Source organism: Echinops telfairi, unplaced genomic scaffold (genome assembly GCF_000313985.2).
Source record: "Echinops telfairi isolate 266 unplaced genomic scaffold, ASM31398v2 ScPeMD7_7412;HRSCAF=8450, whole genome shotgun sequence".
NCBI lineage: Eukaryota > Metazoa > Chordata > Mammalia > Afrosoricida > Tenrecidae > Echinops > Echinops telfairi.
In genome coordinates this window covers 12,541,763-12,560,400 of record NW_022111312.1, presented here as the reverse complement: position 1 = coordinate 12,560,400, position 18,638 = coordinate 12,541,763, and the positions used below count along the sequence as shown (strand labels likewise).

At 51.2% G+C, this 18,638-nt stretch overlaps 2 protein-coding genes across 2 annotated transcripts in view; both read right to left on the bottom strand.

Moving 5' to 3' along the window:
- CFAP251 (cilia and flagella associated protein 251) overlaps positions 1–6,961 on the bottom strand; it is a 50,376-nt gene extending 43,415 nt beyond the window's left edge. The window contains exons 1-3 of the mRNA XM_045296719.1: positions 4,318–6,961; positions 3,244–3,543; positions 325–435 (exon numbers count right to left, since the gene is read on the bottom strand). Of these exons, the coding sequence (XP_045152654.1) occupies positions 325–435; positions 3,244–3,543; positions 4,318–5,196 (1,290 nt within the window). The 5' untranslated portion in view covers positions 5,197–6,961. The remainder of the gene's footprint in view (positions 1–324; positions 436–3,243; positions 3,544–4,317) is intronic.
- Positions 6,962–9,745: 2,784 nt separating this feature from the next.
- PSMD9 (proteasome 26S subunit, non-ATPase 9) overlaps positions 9,746–18,638 on the bottom strand; it is a 15,330-nt gene continuing 6,437 nt past the window's right edge. Inside the window, exons 3-6 of the mRNA XM_004709595.2 lie at positions 15,626–15,849; positions 12,611–12,712; positions 10,599–10,687; positions 9,746–10,083 (exon numbers count right to left, since the gene is read on the bottom strand). Coding sequence (XP_004709652.1) covers positions 10,056–10,083; positions 10,599–10,687; positions 12,611–12,712; positions 15,626–15,849 — 443 coding nt within the window. The 3' untranslated portion in view covers positions 9,746–10,055. The remainder of the gene's footprint in view (positions 10,084–10,598; positions 10,688–12,610; positions 12,713–15,625; positions 15,850–18,638) is intronic.

Here is an 18,638-nt window from a genome sequence, read left to right as displayed (position 1 = left end):
AAAATCCGCTCCGACTCATGGCGGGCCCAGAGGACCAAGGAGCCGCACCAGAGGGTTTGGAAAGGGTAGGCCCCTAGAGGGTCCCTAGGCGTCCAGTGGCATCAACTCAGAGGCAGTGAGTTTGAGTTTTTGAGTCTGAGGCTTCTTATAGGAGCAGACTGCCTCCCCTTTTTTCTGCAGGGCGGCTGGCGGTTCTGAAGCAATAACTGTGTGGTTAGCAGCCCATGCTTAATCTGCTGAGCCACCAGGACTTCTTAATAGGCTCCAGCAAAGTGCAAAGGAAACTTTTGACCCATTGGGGCGTGGGGAAAATGCCTGCCTCGCATTCTTGTGCTGATTGGCTCGGCTGCAGTGGTCTGGAGGCCGGCCTGCATAGACAATACCCGGCACAGGCCCGGGCGCAGACACAAACCAGACAGTGGCGGTGGCCAGAAGCTGCGGGGAGGAGGAAGGCTAGGGGAATGGCTGCTAATGGGCAAGGGGGTTCTTTTAGGAGTGGTGAAAATGTTCTGGAATTAGATAGTGGTGATGACTGTGTAAGCTCGGTGGCAGTGAGGGTTTGTTGCTTGGTCTGTTTCAGACTTTGGGGTGACACAGCTCATCACCCAGCTGAGGGTGGTGGACATGCTTCAAAGGACGGTTATGAGATCAAACAAACACCAAACCAGATGCATGGCCATTGAGTCAATTCCAACTCATAGAAGCCCTGTGAGACAGGGTAGAACTGGCCCAGTGGGTTTTCAAGACTGTTCCTGCTTTACTGGAGCAGACAGCCTCACTTTTCTCCCAAGGAGCAGCTGGTGGGATTTGAACCGCAGCTGATTCTGAGGTTACTAGCCCAAGAAGTCACCAGGGCTCCTTTGGTTACATGATTACTTACTGAAAATTAGTAATTTTTTTGTGTGTGTGGTTATATATACTGGACCATACTGGGAAAAAATTTAACAAGTGAATATTGGGGTCCAAATACAATTCATAAAAAACCTGGTGAGTTTCCTTTCTTATATTGGGACAACACTTGTTGTTGTAAAACTGGTCTCACAGGCAATGTGGCCAAGTTCTTGCCTCTCCATTCTTGTCCCGTCCGCTCCTGCTTCCATCTGCTCATTCCCTATAAACTTGTGTTTATATTTAGGTCTCTCTGGGTGTGGGTGTGAGTGGTAGAATTATGGAATCATAATTGTCTCAAGCTGCAACTTCTAAGAACAGAATTATTTAATAAAAGTCATTCTTTTCTAATAAGACTGTTCTTTTGGAAAAGGGTGGAATTCCAAAAGACATTCTCTTCATCCTGGACGTTGACTTTGCCACATCACCAATCAGCTCATGGAAAGGGAGTCAGCCCAGGGAGAGTGGATCTGCGGAAGGCCACCTGGGCGGGCTGGCTTCCTTTAGCAGGGACAGGATTTTCACTCAAACCGCCGTCACACTCACAACGGCTGGGATAGCAGAGCATCCGTCCATCCTCCTGGTCTGGTCGCCACCATTTTAAATGATTGTGAGCTCTAAGACTGAACTGTGCACCCCCCAAAGTTCCACTGAAGTCCCATTTAGAGGCCCTGTGAACATGAGCTGGCGCGGTATATCTGTAAGTATGAGGTCATGCTGGTGCGAGGTCACCCCAGGCTAGGGAGAGTATGGTCCTCATAAGGCCCACAGGCCTGCAGGAAAATGGCTGTGCCAGATGGAGGCAGACAGGATGCTGTACTGCTGGCCAAGGAGATGCTGGGAGCAACCCCAAAGACCTTCCGCTGAAGCCTTTGAGGGGGCGTGGCCCTGCCATGCTTGGGCTGGACCCTGAGTCTGTGAGCGCTGGGGACAGAGTGGAGATACCCCCCCACCCCCGGAGGTTTCCCAGGCATCATCTTCATGGGAGCACATGACCTGGCCTTTCTGCCTAGGAGCCACAGGGGAGGTTCAAAGCATGGAGTAAGTGCTTAGCTGTTGTGCCACTAGGACTTCTTTCAGGAATCCTAAGACTCAATTCCCTTGTCTTTCAGACTGAACCCCTGGCAGGCTGAAGGAGGACAGACTTCACCATTACTCCACCTGAGCCTAATCTTCCAAAAGGAGGCTTCCATTGCCTCCCTGGCTCCCACTGGCCTCCCCAGCCCCCAGCATTCCCATCGGCTCCTTGGTGTTCACACTGAATATATATATATATATATATTCAGTGTATATATATTACACTGAAATATATATATTTCATCGATCCCAAACCCAGCCCCCAGCATTCCCATTGGCTCCTTGGTGTTCACACTGAATATATATATATCTATATCTATATCTATATCTATATATATATAGATATAGATATAGATATATTCAGTGTATATATATTACACTGAAATATATATATTTCATCGATCCCAAACCTTCCAAAGGCACCCATCTTTGATGGAAATTAACAGGAAGTGAAGCCGGGGACACCTTTTTCTGACAGCAGCATGGCAGAGGGGAGGAAGACTTCCTAAGGGAGGGGAGCAGCCTCATCCCTCACTGGCACCCTGGGGGCTAGTCAGCTGCGGTGCTCACATTCATTCCCCATACCCGCACGGTCCCTAGGTAGGGTTTGGAATGGTGCAAGGAGCTGGTAAAGGGATTGACCAAATGAAGTCTCAAGAGGCAGGGAGGGTTGGGGAGATTCAAAATGGATAGACTGAAAGAGGGGTGGGGGGAGAGGAGGAAAAGGGGAGAGCAGATAGGGGGAAGAAAAGGGAAGGTGGGTGAGACTAGGAGGGAGGAAGGGAGGAAGAGGAGAGAGTAGAGGGGGTCAGAGATGAGGGGAGATGGAAGAAGAGGGACACAGGTAGTTAGAGGAGGGAGGGAGGGAGAAGAGGAGGAAAAGGGGAGGAGGGGAAGCCGGGAGAGGAAGAGATGGGAATGGGGAGGAGCAAGAGGAAGAGAAAGGTAGAGTAATTCCCCCTTGGTGGGGGGGAAGAGGGTGTGAGAGGGAAGAGGGAGGAGGACAGAGGAGGAGAAAGAGAGTGGGGTGGGAGGGAGGAGGAGGAGGAGGGCGAGCACTGGATGGGGAAGGCTGGAGACTGTATCAGTAGTACTCTATGCAAGAGAAAAACCATGCCTGGAATTTCCTGTCTGCTGAGCAGAACTACTGAGCCCAGACGGCCTTCATTCAGGCTGTGATCCCTCCCACAGGCCCTGCCAGCATTCTCCAGGGGAGTTTTAAAGACACCCCCTACGGTTTAGTCCCAAGGACTGCCCCACTGAGGACCCTGAACTCACCAAGGGGAAGACTTTGGCACTGTCTTGCTTTTTAAACAAAGCATCATCTGTGGTGCTGGACACCAGGGACTGGGCCGAGGTGTGGGCCTTTCCTCCGTGTTTCATGTATGACACTTGCTTTTCTTGCCTCCGGTCTCCTCCCGTCTGGGCTTCTGCCTCATTGGGTTTCTCTCCGAGCTTATCCGGGGGCAGCTGGTCCTCAGAAAGGTCTGGCTCAAAATCAGAGAGTTCAGCCTGTGAAAGCTCAAGCAATCGGGCATCTTCTGGGTCTAGTGACAGCGTGGGCCCACTGCTGCTACGCTTTTTAAAAAAAAAGAAATGAGATTGTGATTTAACAATACGAGCTGCTCCATTCTGCTTCCCCACCCAGCCCCCATGCCCCTTTGCTTGCCTATCTCTAACCTTTGGAATGGTAGTTAAGGGCCCTCAGGTCCCATGCTGACTCATGGGGGCAGCACGGTCCTGCTCCGCCAGGCTTTCAGGATTGTGACCTGAAGTGGATCGCCAGGCCTCTGGGTGGGTTCGAACAGTCAACCCTTTTGGTTGGGACTTGTGACAGTCCCATCATATAATCGGAAAGTGCTTTTGAAAAGGATCATGGGGCATTTTGAACTTAACTAAAAGTGAATTGTGAGTATGTAGGGCTTATTCTCAGCCTAACAGCAGGCCAATCGCAGCAAAATTGCTCTTTGTTAGCACTGGGAGCCCAGTTCTATAGGCACCATTCTGCAGGAAGTCTGTAAGACCTCTATTCCTACAGGACTCCGTTCCAAGACAAGTTCACTTCCAGTTAACCCCTTCCAGCCCTGGGCATGTCAACTCCACTACACACCTCCACCAGGAAGCTTTCCTTGACAATCCTCCAAGCTGAGTTATAAAAGCCCCTTTCAAATCACCTTGCACACTCTTCAGTTATTTTGTAGTGTTCAGTGATGTCTGCCTCCTGTCTACACACCCTGGAAGTTCCTTAAGAAATGGACTGTGTCTTGTTAGGTTTTGTATATCCATAGCCCGCTTGTATATTCAGCATTTGATTAGTGGTTCTCAGCAAAGAGATGAATGAATACTACTTACGGTGGAAGCTCCCGGCAGGCTTGAATGAGAACCAGGAAGCACAAGTCGCTCAAAACTTATCATAGCCTTGGTGATTTTGGGGGGCACCCGGATGACTTCATCTCCTGTAAGCTCCTCCTTCAGCCCTTCTTCATTCAGTCCTTCCATTTCCTTGGCTCTAGCTGCTTTCCCCTGCAATTTCCTCTGTGCGAACCTGCCCGCTTTGTCCGAGATCAGGTTTTCTTCTTCTCTTCCTTTTTCCACCTTTTGGTCATTTGCATAGTCTTCTTCATCTTCTTTGCCTTCTTCTTCTACCTTTTGGTAATGTGTTTTATATTCTTCCCCCTCTTCTTCTCCTTCTTGGTAATCTAGATTATAATCTTCTTCCTTCTGGTAATCTGGATTATAGTCTTCTTCCTTCTGGTAATCTGGATTATAGTCTTCTTCCTTCTGGTAATCTGGATTATAGTCTTCGCTTTCTTCCTTTGGATAATCTGGGCCTTCTTCCTCTCCTTCTGCCTTTTCGTAATCTGAACTATATTCTTCTATTCCTTCTTCTAATGTTTGGTCATTTGCATTGAATTCTTCTTCACCTGTATTTTGGTAATTTGGGAGGTCTTCTTCATCTTGTCCCTCGTCTTCTATTCTTGGGTACTTTGAATTATATTCTCCTTCTCCTCCTCTTCCTTTTACCTGTTGGAAATCCTGATCATACTCTTCTTCTCGTTCTTCTATCTTTTGGTAATTTGGGTTGTCTTCTCCTTCTTCTCCTTTGTAATTAGGATTGTCTTCTTCTTCATCTTCTCCTTCTCTCTTTCGGTCATTTGGATTATAGTCTTCTGTTTCTGCTTCTTCATCTTTGTCTGTTTCTTCGAGTGGGCTTTCTTTTGCATCTGACATGCTTACCTATACAGTTTTCTCTAGAAAAAAAATCGACAATCACAATGAATAGGCCCCACTGTTTTTCATTTTAATTTCCTGGCACAACAACTTATGCATAAAATGTGCCATACCAGCTCAAGTTCTTTCCCACGGGGATAAAAAGAGTAGCCTATGTCAGGAGAGCCCATTCTAAACCTCATACACATATTGATTCTCTGGGTCGGTCATCTTTTAGGGATAATTGTAGCCCCTCACCCTATTTTAAATATATTCACACGATAAAAAATTAATAAATTCACATTCTCACAGGCAGCAGAATGCACTATGTAGGCATTTGTCACATATATAACAATGGGCATAAGAGTAATAGCTGAGTGATAAGAGCCGGGCTTTGCAGACAGCCTATCCCAGGGGTGAATCTCACCAAGTTACACCTTTCACTTGCTCAGCAATCTTGGGCAGGTCTCTTTACCTCAGTCTTACTTGCTCCCAAACTAAAAAGGAGGATCCCAGAGGACGGGGTTGTCGTTCACAACCTACTCAACACGTTCCCGGACCTTTGGCTCCAGCAATGGGAGGTCATGGATGTCAGCGCTGATGGCAGAGCCTTGAAACATATGTACGCGCTGGTTTATTCCGTACTAGGCAGAGTCTGCGGTTCGCAGAGTTGAGGGGACTGAGTCCCATTCACAGCGCTAAGAAGCAGCAGCCATCTTTATGACTCGGTTCACGCACTTAAAAAAGGACTTCAAGTTTCAGTTCCCTTCTAAATGCTCCAGACCTTGTCCAAGCCCAGTGGGGACCCCCAGGGGTGGCGGCGGGTTGTAGGTCTGTGGGAGTCCCCTTTTTTCTTGTCCTGGAAACCCAGACTCACAGAGAACGCCTTCTCTGGGGCCTCCCGTTACCTGAAATTCCTTGACCCTCCCAGCAGACGTCCAGGGATCCAAAGGCTCCTTAGTTACGGTTGCCACCCAAGCCCCAGTGCCCATGGTAACTGCCGCCGCCGCCGCCGCTTGCGACAGGCTGTAAAGCAAGGTTGACGTTGGATCACGTGCTCAGAGCGTGTCTGCGAGCGAGGCCAGCACGCCCCCTGTCGGTCCCAGGGGGAGGCGCCGTAGTGGCCAATACTGCCAAATCTTAGTGAAAACTTGACGAAAGTTGAATTTATAAAAGTAAACTTTGCCAGAAGCCCACTAAAAATAGGCACGTTCCATTCTCCCGGGGCAACACCCCTTCGGGCCCTCCCGTCTCCTCGCACAGGCTTTCCGTGTTGAACTTTAGTTAGCTTAGGTCCCTATCACCCAGCCCCCCATCTCAAAGTCCTACAGGGGAATACATGTCACTGAATTGTAAAAATGGTTGCATCTGGCGTATGCATCGCTGTGACATTAAAAATTTCTATTTAAAAAGCCTGCTTGGTTTTGGGGACTGTTTTAAGTCAAAGGGAAGCTCAGCACGCGTCTCACAGCGCTTTGACCATTTTAAGAGACCCCACCCTACCCCTTTGGGGTTACCAGTGGTAGCAATCAACTCAGCTGTCACTAACCAAAACTCCAATGTTGATAAACTGATTACTATGTCTATCCACTGCCATGGATTTCAAATCATAGCAACCCCCTATAGGACACAGTAGATCTGCCCCATCGGGGTTCCAGGGCTGTCGTCTTTATAAAAGTTGATCACCAGGCCTTTACCCTGAAAGTCTGAACTCATGGCTGGTGGGTTCAAATTGCCAATTTCTGAGTCAGCAGCCGGCGGCTTGAATCAGTGCACCACCAAGGCTCGCCAACATCTCTGAAAAGGAAAAAACTCACTGCCATCGAGTCACTGCCAACTCATAGCGACCCCTGTGGGTTTCTGAGATCGTAATTGTTTACGGGAGTAGAAAGGCCAGTCTTTCTCCCAAGGAGCTGCTGGTGGTTTTGAATTGCCGACCATGCAGATCACAGCCAAACACATAACCCCCTGTACCACCGGGACTCCCACAAAAAGGGGAAAAGGATGAACTGGATAGGGGAAGATACATTTATTGTCACCTAGGACTTGAGGTTAGGGAATTTGAACGCAAATTTGTAACATGGTAAATGTAGCACCTCTCTGACTATAAAGTGGGGGCCAAAGAAGGATAGACAGTTTGGGGGAACAGAAGAGCTTCGGAGCACATTTTAACACAGACTCCCATCAGAGCAAGCTGTTGCCTGTGCCTCGAATCAAACTCAGTGAGTCAATTCTAACTCAGAGCAACTCCATATGACACAGTAGAGCTGCCCCATCAGGTTTCCAAAGTTGTCATTCTTTACGGAAGCAGACTGCTACGCTTTCTCCTTCAAAGTGGCTAGCGGTTCCGAAGGGTTATTTCAGTGGCTCGCTGAGCACCTAAGCACTGTGTCACCAAAGCTCCTGTATGTCTCTAGCCCAAGCAAAGCCAGCCCCTGGGAATGTCGCCTTTCCTCTGCAGGAAGTGATCTATAAGAACTGCGGCACACCAGCCTGCATGATCATGAGGTGCCGAAGGGATCATTTATCAAAGAACAAAAAATCATAGCATGTGCTCACCTCCCCAATACGATCACTGAAGACACATGGGTGCATAAACAAATGTGGTGAAGAAAGCTGATGGTGCCCGGCTAGCAAAAGATATAGTGTTTGGGGTCTTAAAAACTTGAAGGTAAACAAGCGGGCATCTAGCTCAGAAGCAACAAAGCCCACATGGAAGAAGCACACCAGCTTGTGCGATCATGAGGTGTTGAAGGGATGAGGTATCAGGCATCAAAGAACAAAAGATCATATCACTGTGAATAAGGGAGAGTACGGAGTGGAGACCCAAAGCCCAGCTGCAGGCAATTGGACATCCCCTTACAGAAGGGTCTTGGGGAAACAAGCCAATCAGGGAGCAATATAGCAATGATGAAAAATACAACTTTCCTCTAATTCCTAAATTATTCTCCCCCGTCTCCCACCCTCTTCAACTAGCATGATCCCAGTTCCTACCTTGCAAGTCTGGCTAGACCAGAGGATGTACACTGGTACAGATAGGAACTGGAAACACAGGGGATCCAGGGTGGATGATCCCTTCAGGACCAGTGGTGTGAGTGGCGATACTGGGAGCATAGCAGGAGAGTGACCTCCTCCCTGGGGGACGGACAACAGAAAAGTGGGTGAAGGGAGACGTTGGACAGGGTAAGATATGACAAAATAATAATTTATAAATTATCAAGGGTTCGTGGGGGGGGGGGCGGAATGAGCAGCTGATGCCAGGGGCTTAAGTGGAGAGCAAATGTCTTGAGAATGATGAGAACAATGAATGTACAAATGCGCTTTACACAATTGATGTATGTATGGCTTGCGATAAGAGTTGTATGAGCCCCTAATAAAATGATTTAAAAAAACAGAACTGCGGCAATAAACAGAGGGGAGGAAAGAGGCATGCCGAAAACCATCAAACAGGTTAAAGGAGAGAAAATACAAAGAACCTGCACTTCCAGGCAGTCAGGTCTGCAAATACGGTGTCCCTGTCGGCAATGTCAAGTACACCTGGGCCTTTTACATAATAGCCCTGATCTGAGAGCAGGGTAGAAACAGCCAAGGTGCAGATCCCACACATCAAGGAAGGGCGTGGTTCCAGGCGGTGCCCGGGTGAAGCAGTGGTTTAGGGCATTGCTGTTCCAACCTGCCCAATGCTCAGTGGGAGAAAAGACCTGGTGACCTGCTCCCTAAGGATGACCGCTTTAGAAAGGAAATCTTATGGGCAGTTCTGCCCCACCCGATGGAGTTGCCATGAGACAAAATTAACTCAACAGCTGTGTGAGCTTGGTAGTTTGGGGGCAGTTGGTGCCCACAAATATGCGAGGATGCACTTCTGTTGTTTTCTGCCACCGACTGGGTGGTACTTTGTTACTGCTGTGGAACAGAATAGCAGCAGACATGAGCTGCTATTATGGGGCCGATGCTACAATTCCTCCCATCTTCCCATTCAGGCTCCTCGTGGCTGCACCCAGCCATGTCAGATGGGATTATCAGAATTCCCGGTCCCTGAAGCCCTGTGCAAAAGGAGCCCTGGTGGTGTACTGGTTAAAGCTCTCCACCGGTTGGAACCCACCAGCTGCCCTGCGGAAGAGAGACCTGGCAACCTACTTTTATAAAGATGGCAGCCTGGGAAACCCCACGTGGCAGTTCTGTGCTGGTCTGCTCTTTAGAGTAGGAATCAATTCCACACCAATGGGCGGTGGTGCTTTGTCAGCTTAGAGGTTACGGAAACTTGCTGCCCCCTGGTGGAATGCAGACGAATAGCCAACACCACTGTGCATCCTGGAAGGATGCAGGATTCCCCCTCTCCAAAGACAGCGGTCAGGGTTCTCCGAGGCCAGCGGCCCAGGGTGCACAGAGCTACCAGGCGGTTTCTGATCCCAGAAGCAACAATGGCTCCGTGCAACGTGCGACGAATCCTGACTTCGGTTCTACTGCCCGTCGGCTCCTCCCAGAGAGGAGGTCCCTAAGGATGTTCCTGCCCCCAGCTGAACCGAGCTTGGAGAGGTTCGTCAGAAACATAGCTGGGGTGACACCCGGGTCATGTCAGCACACTGTAAAACTGCATTTATTTGGGGGGAAATGAAAGATTTTTCAACAAGAAGAAAGCCATATAGCCCCTGTCAGAACAGTCCCTGCCCCCTTGCCCACTTAGGGCAGTAGCGTGGTTTCTAAGCCGAGAGGCACCGGTCGGGTTTGGACAAGGCCTTCATGCAGACGGGACCATCTTGAGGCCACAGCCTTCCTACCACCCCGGCACCAGGCTGTTGGCCACCTCCAGCTCCGTAAGCGTCCCAGCGAGGAAGTCCCTGCATGGGGAGAGGCTTCCCTGCTTCTGTTCCCCCAGAGGATCATCTCTGCAAAGGAAGAATGTTGCAGCTGGAAGGAGAAAAAAAACAACAGAAGGCTTAGGGCTTGGTGGCTCCATCCCAGAAGATCAGAAGGCGGGCCCTGGGAGCTTCCTGCTTGCATTCTTCCAGGCTTGGGAAGCAGATGTGCAGCTACTGGATACCCACTACCGTCAAGCAACTTCGGTTCCTAGCAATCCCACGGGGCACAGCTGACTGTCTCCCGAGGGTTTCCGAAGCTGTACACCTTGGAGGCAGCAGAAAGCCCCATCTTTCTCCTTCAGAGCAGCTGGTGGGTTCGAACTGCAGCCCAATGCGTCATCTCCTATGCTACCAGGGTTCCTTCTGGAGCTATTGTAAGATCATTGTAACAGGCCCCAAAGAGACTCTAGAGCCTGTCCAGGGTCCCTCGTCCACCTGCCTCATTCATACACCCCTGTGTTGCATTCTGGGGATTCCCACTACTCCCCATGGCTCACCCCCAGCCCCAGCTCTGTAGCTAACCCAACAGCACCGTGTGTGAGGGAACGGACAAAGGCACCTTACCCCAGCAGTCCTTTGCCCGCCCAGCGTGTTGGGACAAGCCTAAGCTCATGCCGCTCCCCTCTCCGGATCACTGTCACATTCAGCGGCTTCTGGAAGGCAAACATGCTCGTTTTAAGCTCCATCTCATCAGCACACAAATGTCAAGATCATCTTCTTCACCGCTACATTGGAAAGGGTTTTTAGCTTAATCACACTGTGGGCAGGGGCGGGGGGAGGTATGAGACGTCTGGAGTCACCGGGCTTTTGTGGAGGGGCTAGGAGCTCACACTGTCATCCTGAAGACAACAAAAGGTGCGGACAATAAAACCGAAAAATTGTGGTAAAATATATTTGACCAGCCCTCGAGAGATAGCTCTTGAACACCTTTCAAGCCTAGCGGAGCTCACCCTCATGGCTCAACTGGCAGCCAAATCACAGACAGACTTCGAGGGTGAGCAGTCACGTCCTACAATCACCAACCTTCCAAAATCCAAGATAGAAAGCTCCAAAGTGGGCAGGAAAGGGCAGGGAAGAAGGAAGACACAGAGGGAAACAGGGTGGGGGGTCTGGGGCAGGGGAGAGGGGGAAGAGTGCTTCCCACCATGGGGGCAGCGATCAATGCCACGAAACAACAGGAGTATGAATGGTTACGTAGAAAACCAAACTGCTCTGTGAACTTTCACCAAAAGCACACATGCACATGCGCACAAACTGTATTCGTAATTGTCTGTGTAAGAAGACTTGGCACCTTCCTATCGTGTGTGTACAAGTCAGTGGCATTAATTACGTTCTATACGTTGGGCAACCATTGCCAACCAGACGCTCTGCGAGAGGCTAAGATACTTGAATAAAGCATTCAGTCCGAGGCTGTGGATGAATTCAAACTGAATTACCCCAAATGCCCATCAACAGGGTGTGATCCAAATAGACTGAATAAAACTTTTCACATTGAAACAACCAAACTGCCAAGTCTAATCCTACTGGGATCTATTTTCTGAAAGAACACGTGCAGTGTGTCGTGGATACAAAATCTTCTACAAGAGTACACAGCCAAACCAATAACAAACTGCCGGAGTGCTTACTTGCAGGAGAGGCAAAAGCAGAAAGACTTTTCCTCCTAGAGCTTCCTGGGCCGTTAATGTATTTTGCCACGTGTTTATGTTGTTAAGTGGCTTCAAGCTGATCTGCATGCAGAGCGCCAGGTCGGGTAGTTCTCCTGTGGGGCTGCTGGTGAGGCTGAACCACCCACCTTCCCATTCGCCTGGGAGCACTTAACCATTTGTGCCCTGAGGTCTCCAGGACATACATGAATTTCTTTACAACTAAAAAAAATATATAAGCAAGAGGGAACGCACACCAAATAAAATGACAAATAAGATACTGTTTTCCAGCTCGATTGCTAGAAACAGAAGATAGTAGGATAATTGGGCCAAAAACAAAAAGACCCAACTCACCACCACAGAATCCATTCCGACTCCAAGCACCCTCTGGGGTGCAGCGGAGCTGGCCGGAGAGGGAGTGGGAGCAGGCACTGGGATGGGGGCCTGAGTAAAACGGAGGCAGTTCTCTGGAGGATGGAAAAGGCCCCTGCCTGACTCAGAGCTGTCCCACAGGACGGAGCGGCACCGCCCAGGAGGGCTCTGTTCTTTACAGGACCAGACTCCCTCCCCTTTCTGCCGTGCAGCACGGCTGGTGGGTTCAAACCACTGACCTCTGGTTAGCAGCCCAGGGCTTAGCCCACTGGGCCACCAGGTCTCCCTGTGCGTGTGCTTACCGCTTGTCCCCTAGGTTCTGGTCTGTGCCTGGAGAAGAACCCACGTGCTGACGGTTCTGGGGAGCGCCTGCCTCTCTTGGGGGCACCGTTCTCTTTACAGCCCTGTCTATCGTGTTGCTGTGAGGTCATGACCCAGAAGAGACCCAGAGACTGGCACAGCCCAGGTCCGGAGCTCGAGGTCACAGGGTCATGATGAGGGCCGGAAGAAAAGCATTTCCTGCCAGGGTACGCTGACCAGCCGCCCCAGCAGCCAACTCACCCCCTCACTGTGCTGGACCACATTGGCCACGTTCTGCAGGGACTGGAAGTTCTGGGCGTTGACAGAGCCGAACTCCACGATCGTGTCCTCCAGCTGCAGACCCTGCCGAGAGAAGGGAGAACAGGACCAGCGGTGAGCCGTGCTCTGGCGCTGGGGAACTTTTCCAGCCCTGGGGTGAGATTCCGGGAAAAAGCTGGCTTTCTGCAGGGCGAAACTTCTGGGATTTGGAAACCTCAAGCAGGAAGGGGTGGAGGGCAAACAAGCCACTTCCTCCAGGGGGTCTTCTGAAGGCTCAGGACCATGGTCTCTCTCAGAGGGCACCAAGGTCAGTTGGCACAGCATAGCCCACCAAGATCCCTGTCTACATCTGCCTGTGGTGCGTAGGGACTGGGGTCTGAGAAGCTCATGAACAACCATCTAGACGCAACTACTTGGTCTCTCCCTGTCCGGAGCAAAGGACTGAAGGAAACCAAAGATGCTTGGAAACAATAACTCCAATGCACTTAATGGACCACAGGACCATCAGCTTCCACAGCAACACTGAGACCAGAAGAACTAGATGGTGCCAGGCTATACTACTTACTGCTCTGAAAAGGATTGCATTAAAAGGTCCTGGATAGAGTGGAAGAAAAATGTAGACCAGAACTCAAAATCATCAGAGACCAGGCTTAGCAGTCTGATAGAGGCTGGTGAGACCGCCAGATTCTAGTCCTTAGTCACCCTTCAGGCCCAGAACCGAACTCAGCTCCATGCCTCAATTTTCACCACTGGATGGACAGGCCCATAGGAGCAACGGTCACACCCAGGAGTCCGCACTCACTAGAACAAGCCACCTGCAAGATCTAAGGACGCTCTTGCCCTGCCGCCTCTCAGCTGCATGGGGGTGGAAGTCCAGGTGTGTTCAAGTCTCAGCTCCAGTAAGCCACTGCCAGGGCCAAGAGGCATCCCTACTTCACGAGGTGATGAGGCCCGGCCCCATCCTCAGTGGCCTCACACATGGAATTCTTGAAGCTGCCAGAGGCTTAATCAAGCTCCAAGCTCACCTTTGTGGCTGCCACCCAACTGGAAGGAGCCTGTGTGTGTCAAGTCATGGGGCCCTGGGTGCTGAACATCAAACCAGCCCGATGAAGGCCAATGATAACAAGGAAGCAGGGGAGTGGGTGGCCCTCTGGAAAAGCAACAACCCCGTGAAGGGCTGGGCTGGTGGCAGTGGTGTGGTTAAAGACTCTGGCCAAAGATGGCATAGAATATTTCTGTGGTAGTCACATAATCTGGTGTCAATTTGGGACGTGAAGGATTATGAGTGAAGGGGTGGAGCCTGGTCTGTGAATCAAGATATAACCAATGAGGCCTCTGTGTGGCCATGGCCTCTCCTGAGAATTCTGGTAACTCCGGTATTTCCTCCTTGGAGGCGGGAGACATATTCTCTCTGCTCACTTCCTGCGAGACATCGCTGAGGAGAAGCCACATGCAGCTACCCTGATGTAACCAGACCTCTGAAGCCCGAGAAGCCACATAGAGACCCCTGCCAGTGCTGAGATGCTTATGCCACTGGATCCACAAGACTTCCTACCCACTGGCCGGTGACCGTCCTGCATTTGGCGCCATTGCATATGTTTCATGAGTCTGAAAAGGACTATAGACCAGACATATGGGCTAATACTGGACTTATGGGCTTGGACTGAACTGGGTTGGGATACTTTCTTAATGTACAATTACCCTTTATATAAAACTCTTATACACACGAGTTTCTATGGATTTGTTTCTCTAGTCTACCTGGACTGACACAATTTCAAATACAAGAAATGAGAAAAGAAAAAAAAAGAGAGAGAGAGAGAAAAGAAAAGGTCAAGGGGCAGCATTTGCCCAGGAACAAACTGTGGAGGCAGCAGGGAAGGAAAGAAGGAAGAGTGGGAAGCAGGAAGAACGCTGGCGTGCTGGGACTGTGCTCATTGTCACGGAACAAGGCGTGTGTGAACCGCTGAGTGGAAAACCAATGTGCTCTGTATACTTTCACTCCCGTCCTAATCTCGGAAAAAAAATTGTGCGTGTGTGCCAATCAACCTGCAGTAGTTTGCCCCTGGGGGCCCGGGAGATGCCCAGTGAGATGACTGTGACAGATACAGACATGCTAGAGACCCACGTTATGAAAGGAGATCAAGAAGCCAATCCTCGATTATAACCAGATGCCTGTGGGTCGGCAGCTGCCATCTTACCTGCCAACCTTGGGTCCCTTGCCCCTGCAGCTACGTGAGCCTGTTGACTGACCCATGGACTGGGACTTGCCAACCTCTACAACCAGGTAAGCCATGTCCTTGAGACAGATCTCTCTCAACACACACACATACACACACACACAGCCCACACACTCCACACTCAGGCCTGCATATTCACAGGTGCATCGTTCCTCAGAGCCAAATGCTGGGATCCGCCCAGATGCCCAAGTGAGGAACAGAGACGTGGCCCGTAGTCTGTGTCCACTCAGCAGTAAAGGAGGCTGGCCCTCTGCTCCATGCTACAGCACAGATCAACCTGGACAACAGCACTCAGGAGCCAGACACAAAGACCAGAGGGACATGGCAGGGACAGAAAGCAGGAGAAGAGGGGCTTCCTGGGGCTGGGGGGACAGCGAAGCTAAAAAGAGCAGGAAATCTTGGTGATGTCTGTGAATGCCCTCTGGCTTTACCCCGAGCTGGCTGGCAGAGGACTGCTGTCCCCCTCCACCCAGCATCACGATGTCAGGTGCAGCACCGTGACCACATAAGTCAGCGCCAGGCTAAAATGAGCCCCAAGAACAGTTCCTCTCCTGGGGCCCTTAGCACACTCTGAGCCCACCAGCAAGGCGGATGGCAGGGGCCTGCTCCTCTTAAGTTCAGTGCTTATTGAGTGGCTGTGTGACCTCATCGTTGCCCCCACCACCCAAGGCCACGTGGCCTACAGAGCTGGTGGGATGGGGTGGGGCGGGGTGGGTTGGTGGGGGGGCGGGGGTGGGGGGGGTGGCAAGCTTTGACTTACTGCGAGGCAGGCGGGGGAGCCGGGGCTGATGCTGTTGACCTTGGCAAAGGCCTGCGTGGGGCAGGGACTCTCGCTCGGGCTCCGGCTCAGGTCTGGGCTCTGGCTCAGGGCCTCGCTCTGGGCCTCCGCCAGGTCCCGAGCCTGCTTCTCCTTATCCCTTGCGTGCAGCTGGTGCAAGGCCTCCTCCACCTGCTTCATCAACGCCTTGTGGTCATTCTGTAGGCCTGCGGGGTCAGGAACCAAGTCAGGGGCTCCGGCCATCACTCAGGGCATGCTAATGGGTGCACCACCCACAGGAGTCCTGGAGGACACAGTGGGCCTTTGGAACCCACCCAGAGCTTCCTTGGAAAAAAGCCTGGCTTTGGGCTTCCAAAAGGTCCTGGCCTTGAAAGGGACGCATAGGGTGGCTAGGAGTCAGAATTGGCTTGGGGGCAGCTGTTCGGCTTTCTTTTTGCTAGTGGCAGACACTGGACTGAGTCTTTAGGTCCAATAAGTGAACAAGTGATAGGAAGGGATGACTTGGAAGCTGCCCCAGCAGGGGTCCTGCCCAGGCTAGTGCAGGAAGCCAGGCGCAAGCATATCCAGTGGGCAGGTGTGGTGGGCGACAAATGGGGTAAGGAGCTGGGGTGCAAGGGCATTCCACTGTGCTCTTAGGGCTCTGTGTTCAGAATCCTGGGGACGCCCTGCCCTGGAACAGTCCCAGGAGTTGGGGACTGCCCCCCGGGGATGGGGACTGCCCCCCCACCCCACCCCCGGCTGTGGCCTCTCATCCAAGATGTGGTCTGTGGGCCAGCCAGCACCCTGGCAGCATTTTGCAGCCAGAGAGCACTATTTTTAATCCTAAAAGCAGCTCCCAGAATCCCACATTGCTAAGAAGCAGTTCACTGGCACAATGGCCTTGAGGAGTGTGAGAAGCAGCTTCCTGAGGACCACCCCTGCCGGGAAGGCATGCACAGACCACCAAGCTGGCCAGGCATGTCCAACCATGCGTCCTCTGCCCCTTTCCTCCTGGTGCCAAGCAGGGGCCCTAAGGCATTATGGGTCATGGGCACCCCCACCACACACACCCCTAGTATGAGATGACAACACCATGCCTGTGGTGGAGTAAAGAGCCCTGCTGGCAGATTGCAGTCACTCCTGGGCTGCTAAGCACAAGGTCTCCCTTGGGAACCCCGCGGCTGCTCCGAGGGAGAAAGATGAGGTAAAGATTGAGAGCCATAGTAATCTATGGAGCAGCTGGATGAACGTATGGACTGGCCTACAAGGTTGCTCCGAAAAGTAGTGGGTTTGGTTTTGGTGGTAGAGTGCCAAGGAGTCCCGGAGATGCCAACGACTGAGCATTCAGCTGTCACCAAAGGCTGGTAGTTCCCACTGGCCAGAAATGCCTCGGGACGGAGACAGCAGAGACCTGGAGAGCTGCCTCCCAACCGATTACAGCGCAGAAGAAAGCGGGAAAAGCCCAGGAGGAAGTGGGAGAGTGTTTTGACAATGCCATCCGCGTCATGAAACGAATGTGTATGAACTGTTGATTGGAAAACCAGTATGTTCTGTAAACATGCAGCACAGGTAAACCTACATCACCATTAAAATATTTTACATGACAGTCAAGCAAACCCTGCTAGGCAGTTCCACTTCGTTCCGTGGGGTCGCTGGGAGTCAGCACGGTCCCAAGCAGCCACAGCAGCCTGGGGTACTCCCTCCTCCCAGCCTTCCTTGCAGGTAGAGACAAAAGCTGAACCATATGGACAGGGGTGATCCTTGGAAGGGAATTTATTGTTATTTTTTCATCATTTTATTGGGGCTCTTACAACTCTTGTTACAAGCCATACATCAATTGTCTCCGACATATTCCATTGTTCTTTTCTAGACTTTTGCTTTCCATTGAGCCCTTGGTATCAGCTCCTCTTTTTTCCCAACCTCCCCCCCCACACCCCCACAACCCTCATGGCGCCCCGAAGGATTGTAGATTGTTAATTATTTTCAAATCTCACTCTGACAGCTGTGTCCCTTCCCCTCTGGTTTCTATTATTCATCCTCCTGACTGGGGGTGTGTGGTTATGTGCCATGCGTTGTGATCAGTGTACCTCTCCCTCCCCACCTCGACCCCCCCTTCCCCCTACCTTTTGGGATCCCTATTCCCATTCCTGTTCCTGGTTCCATGTATGGTGAGTTTTACCTCTTGCCCATACCTATGTACATGCTCCCGTCTAGTCTAGATTGGGAGGCAGCACTGAGCTTGTGATAGTGGAGGGTGAGGAGGCCTGCAGGAAACAGAGGTATATTGCATGACCCATTATTGCTCTACTGCACCGATCGACTCATCCCCTCCCTGCAACCCCTCTATGGGAGGATACTCCATTGTCCGTAGATGGGTTTTGGGTCTCCACTCCAACCCCCCTCCATTCTCACCAATGCATTTTTGTTTGTTTGTTTACTGTTTGTTGTGAATCTTCTGATACCCATTACCCAGTCTCGATGCCACCTCATGATCGCACCGGCTGGTGTGCTTCTTCCATGTGGGCTTGTTGCTACACTGTTGGATGGCCGCTTGTTTAACTTCAAGCCTTTAAGACCCCAGACACTAATAGCTGGCACCATCCTGTCTTCACCACATCTGCTTATGCACCCATTTTGTCTTCAACGATCGTGTAGGGGGAGGGGGTGAGCATCACAGAATGCCAATTTGTTAGAACAAAGTGTTCTTGTACTGAGGAAAGGTATGAGCTAAGGCCCAAGGCCGGTGTCCAGCCTTGGTGAGTTGCCTTATAAATAGACGTACATAGGCCAATACCACTATTGCTATGGCTTAATGTATTGGCATAAGTGCACACCTGTTAACCCCCCTACCTATCCCTTTGCTTCCTAGAGCTTGCATCTGTTTCCTTCCGCCTCCTCCTGCCCCGCCATCACTTTCCCCGGCAGGGAATTTCAAAGGGGACGCTAGCTGGCCTAGGACCTTTTTCCCCTCCCACCTTCATTCCATTCCCCATTTCCCATGTTGAACTTGGACACG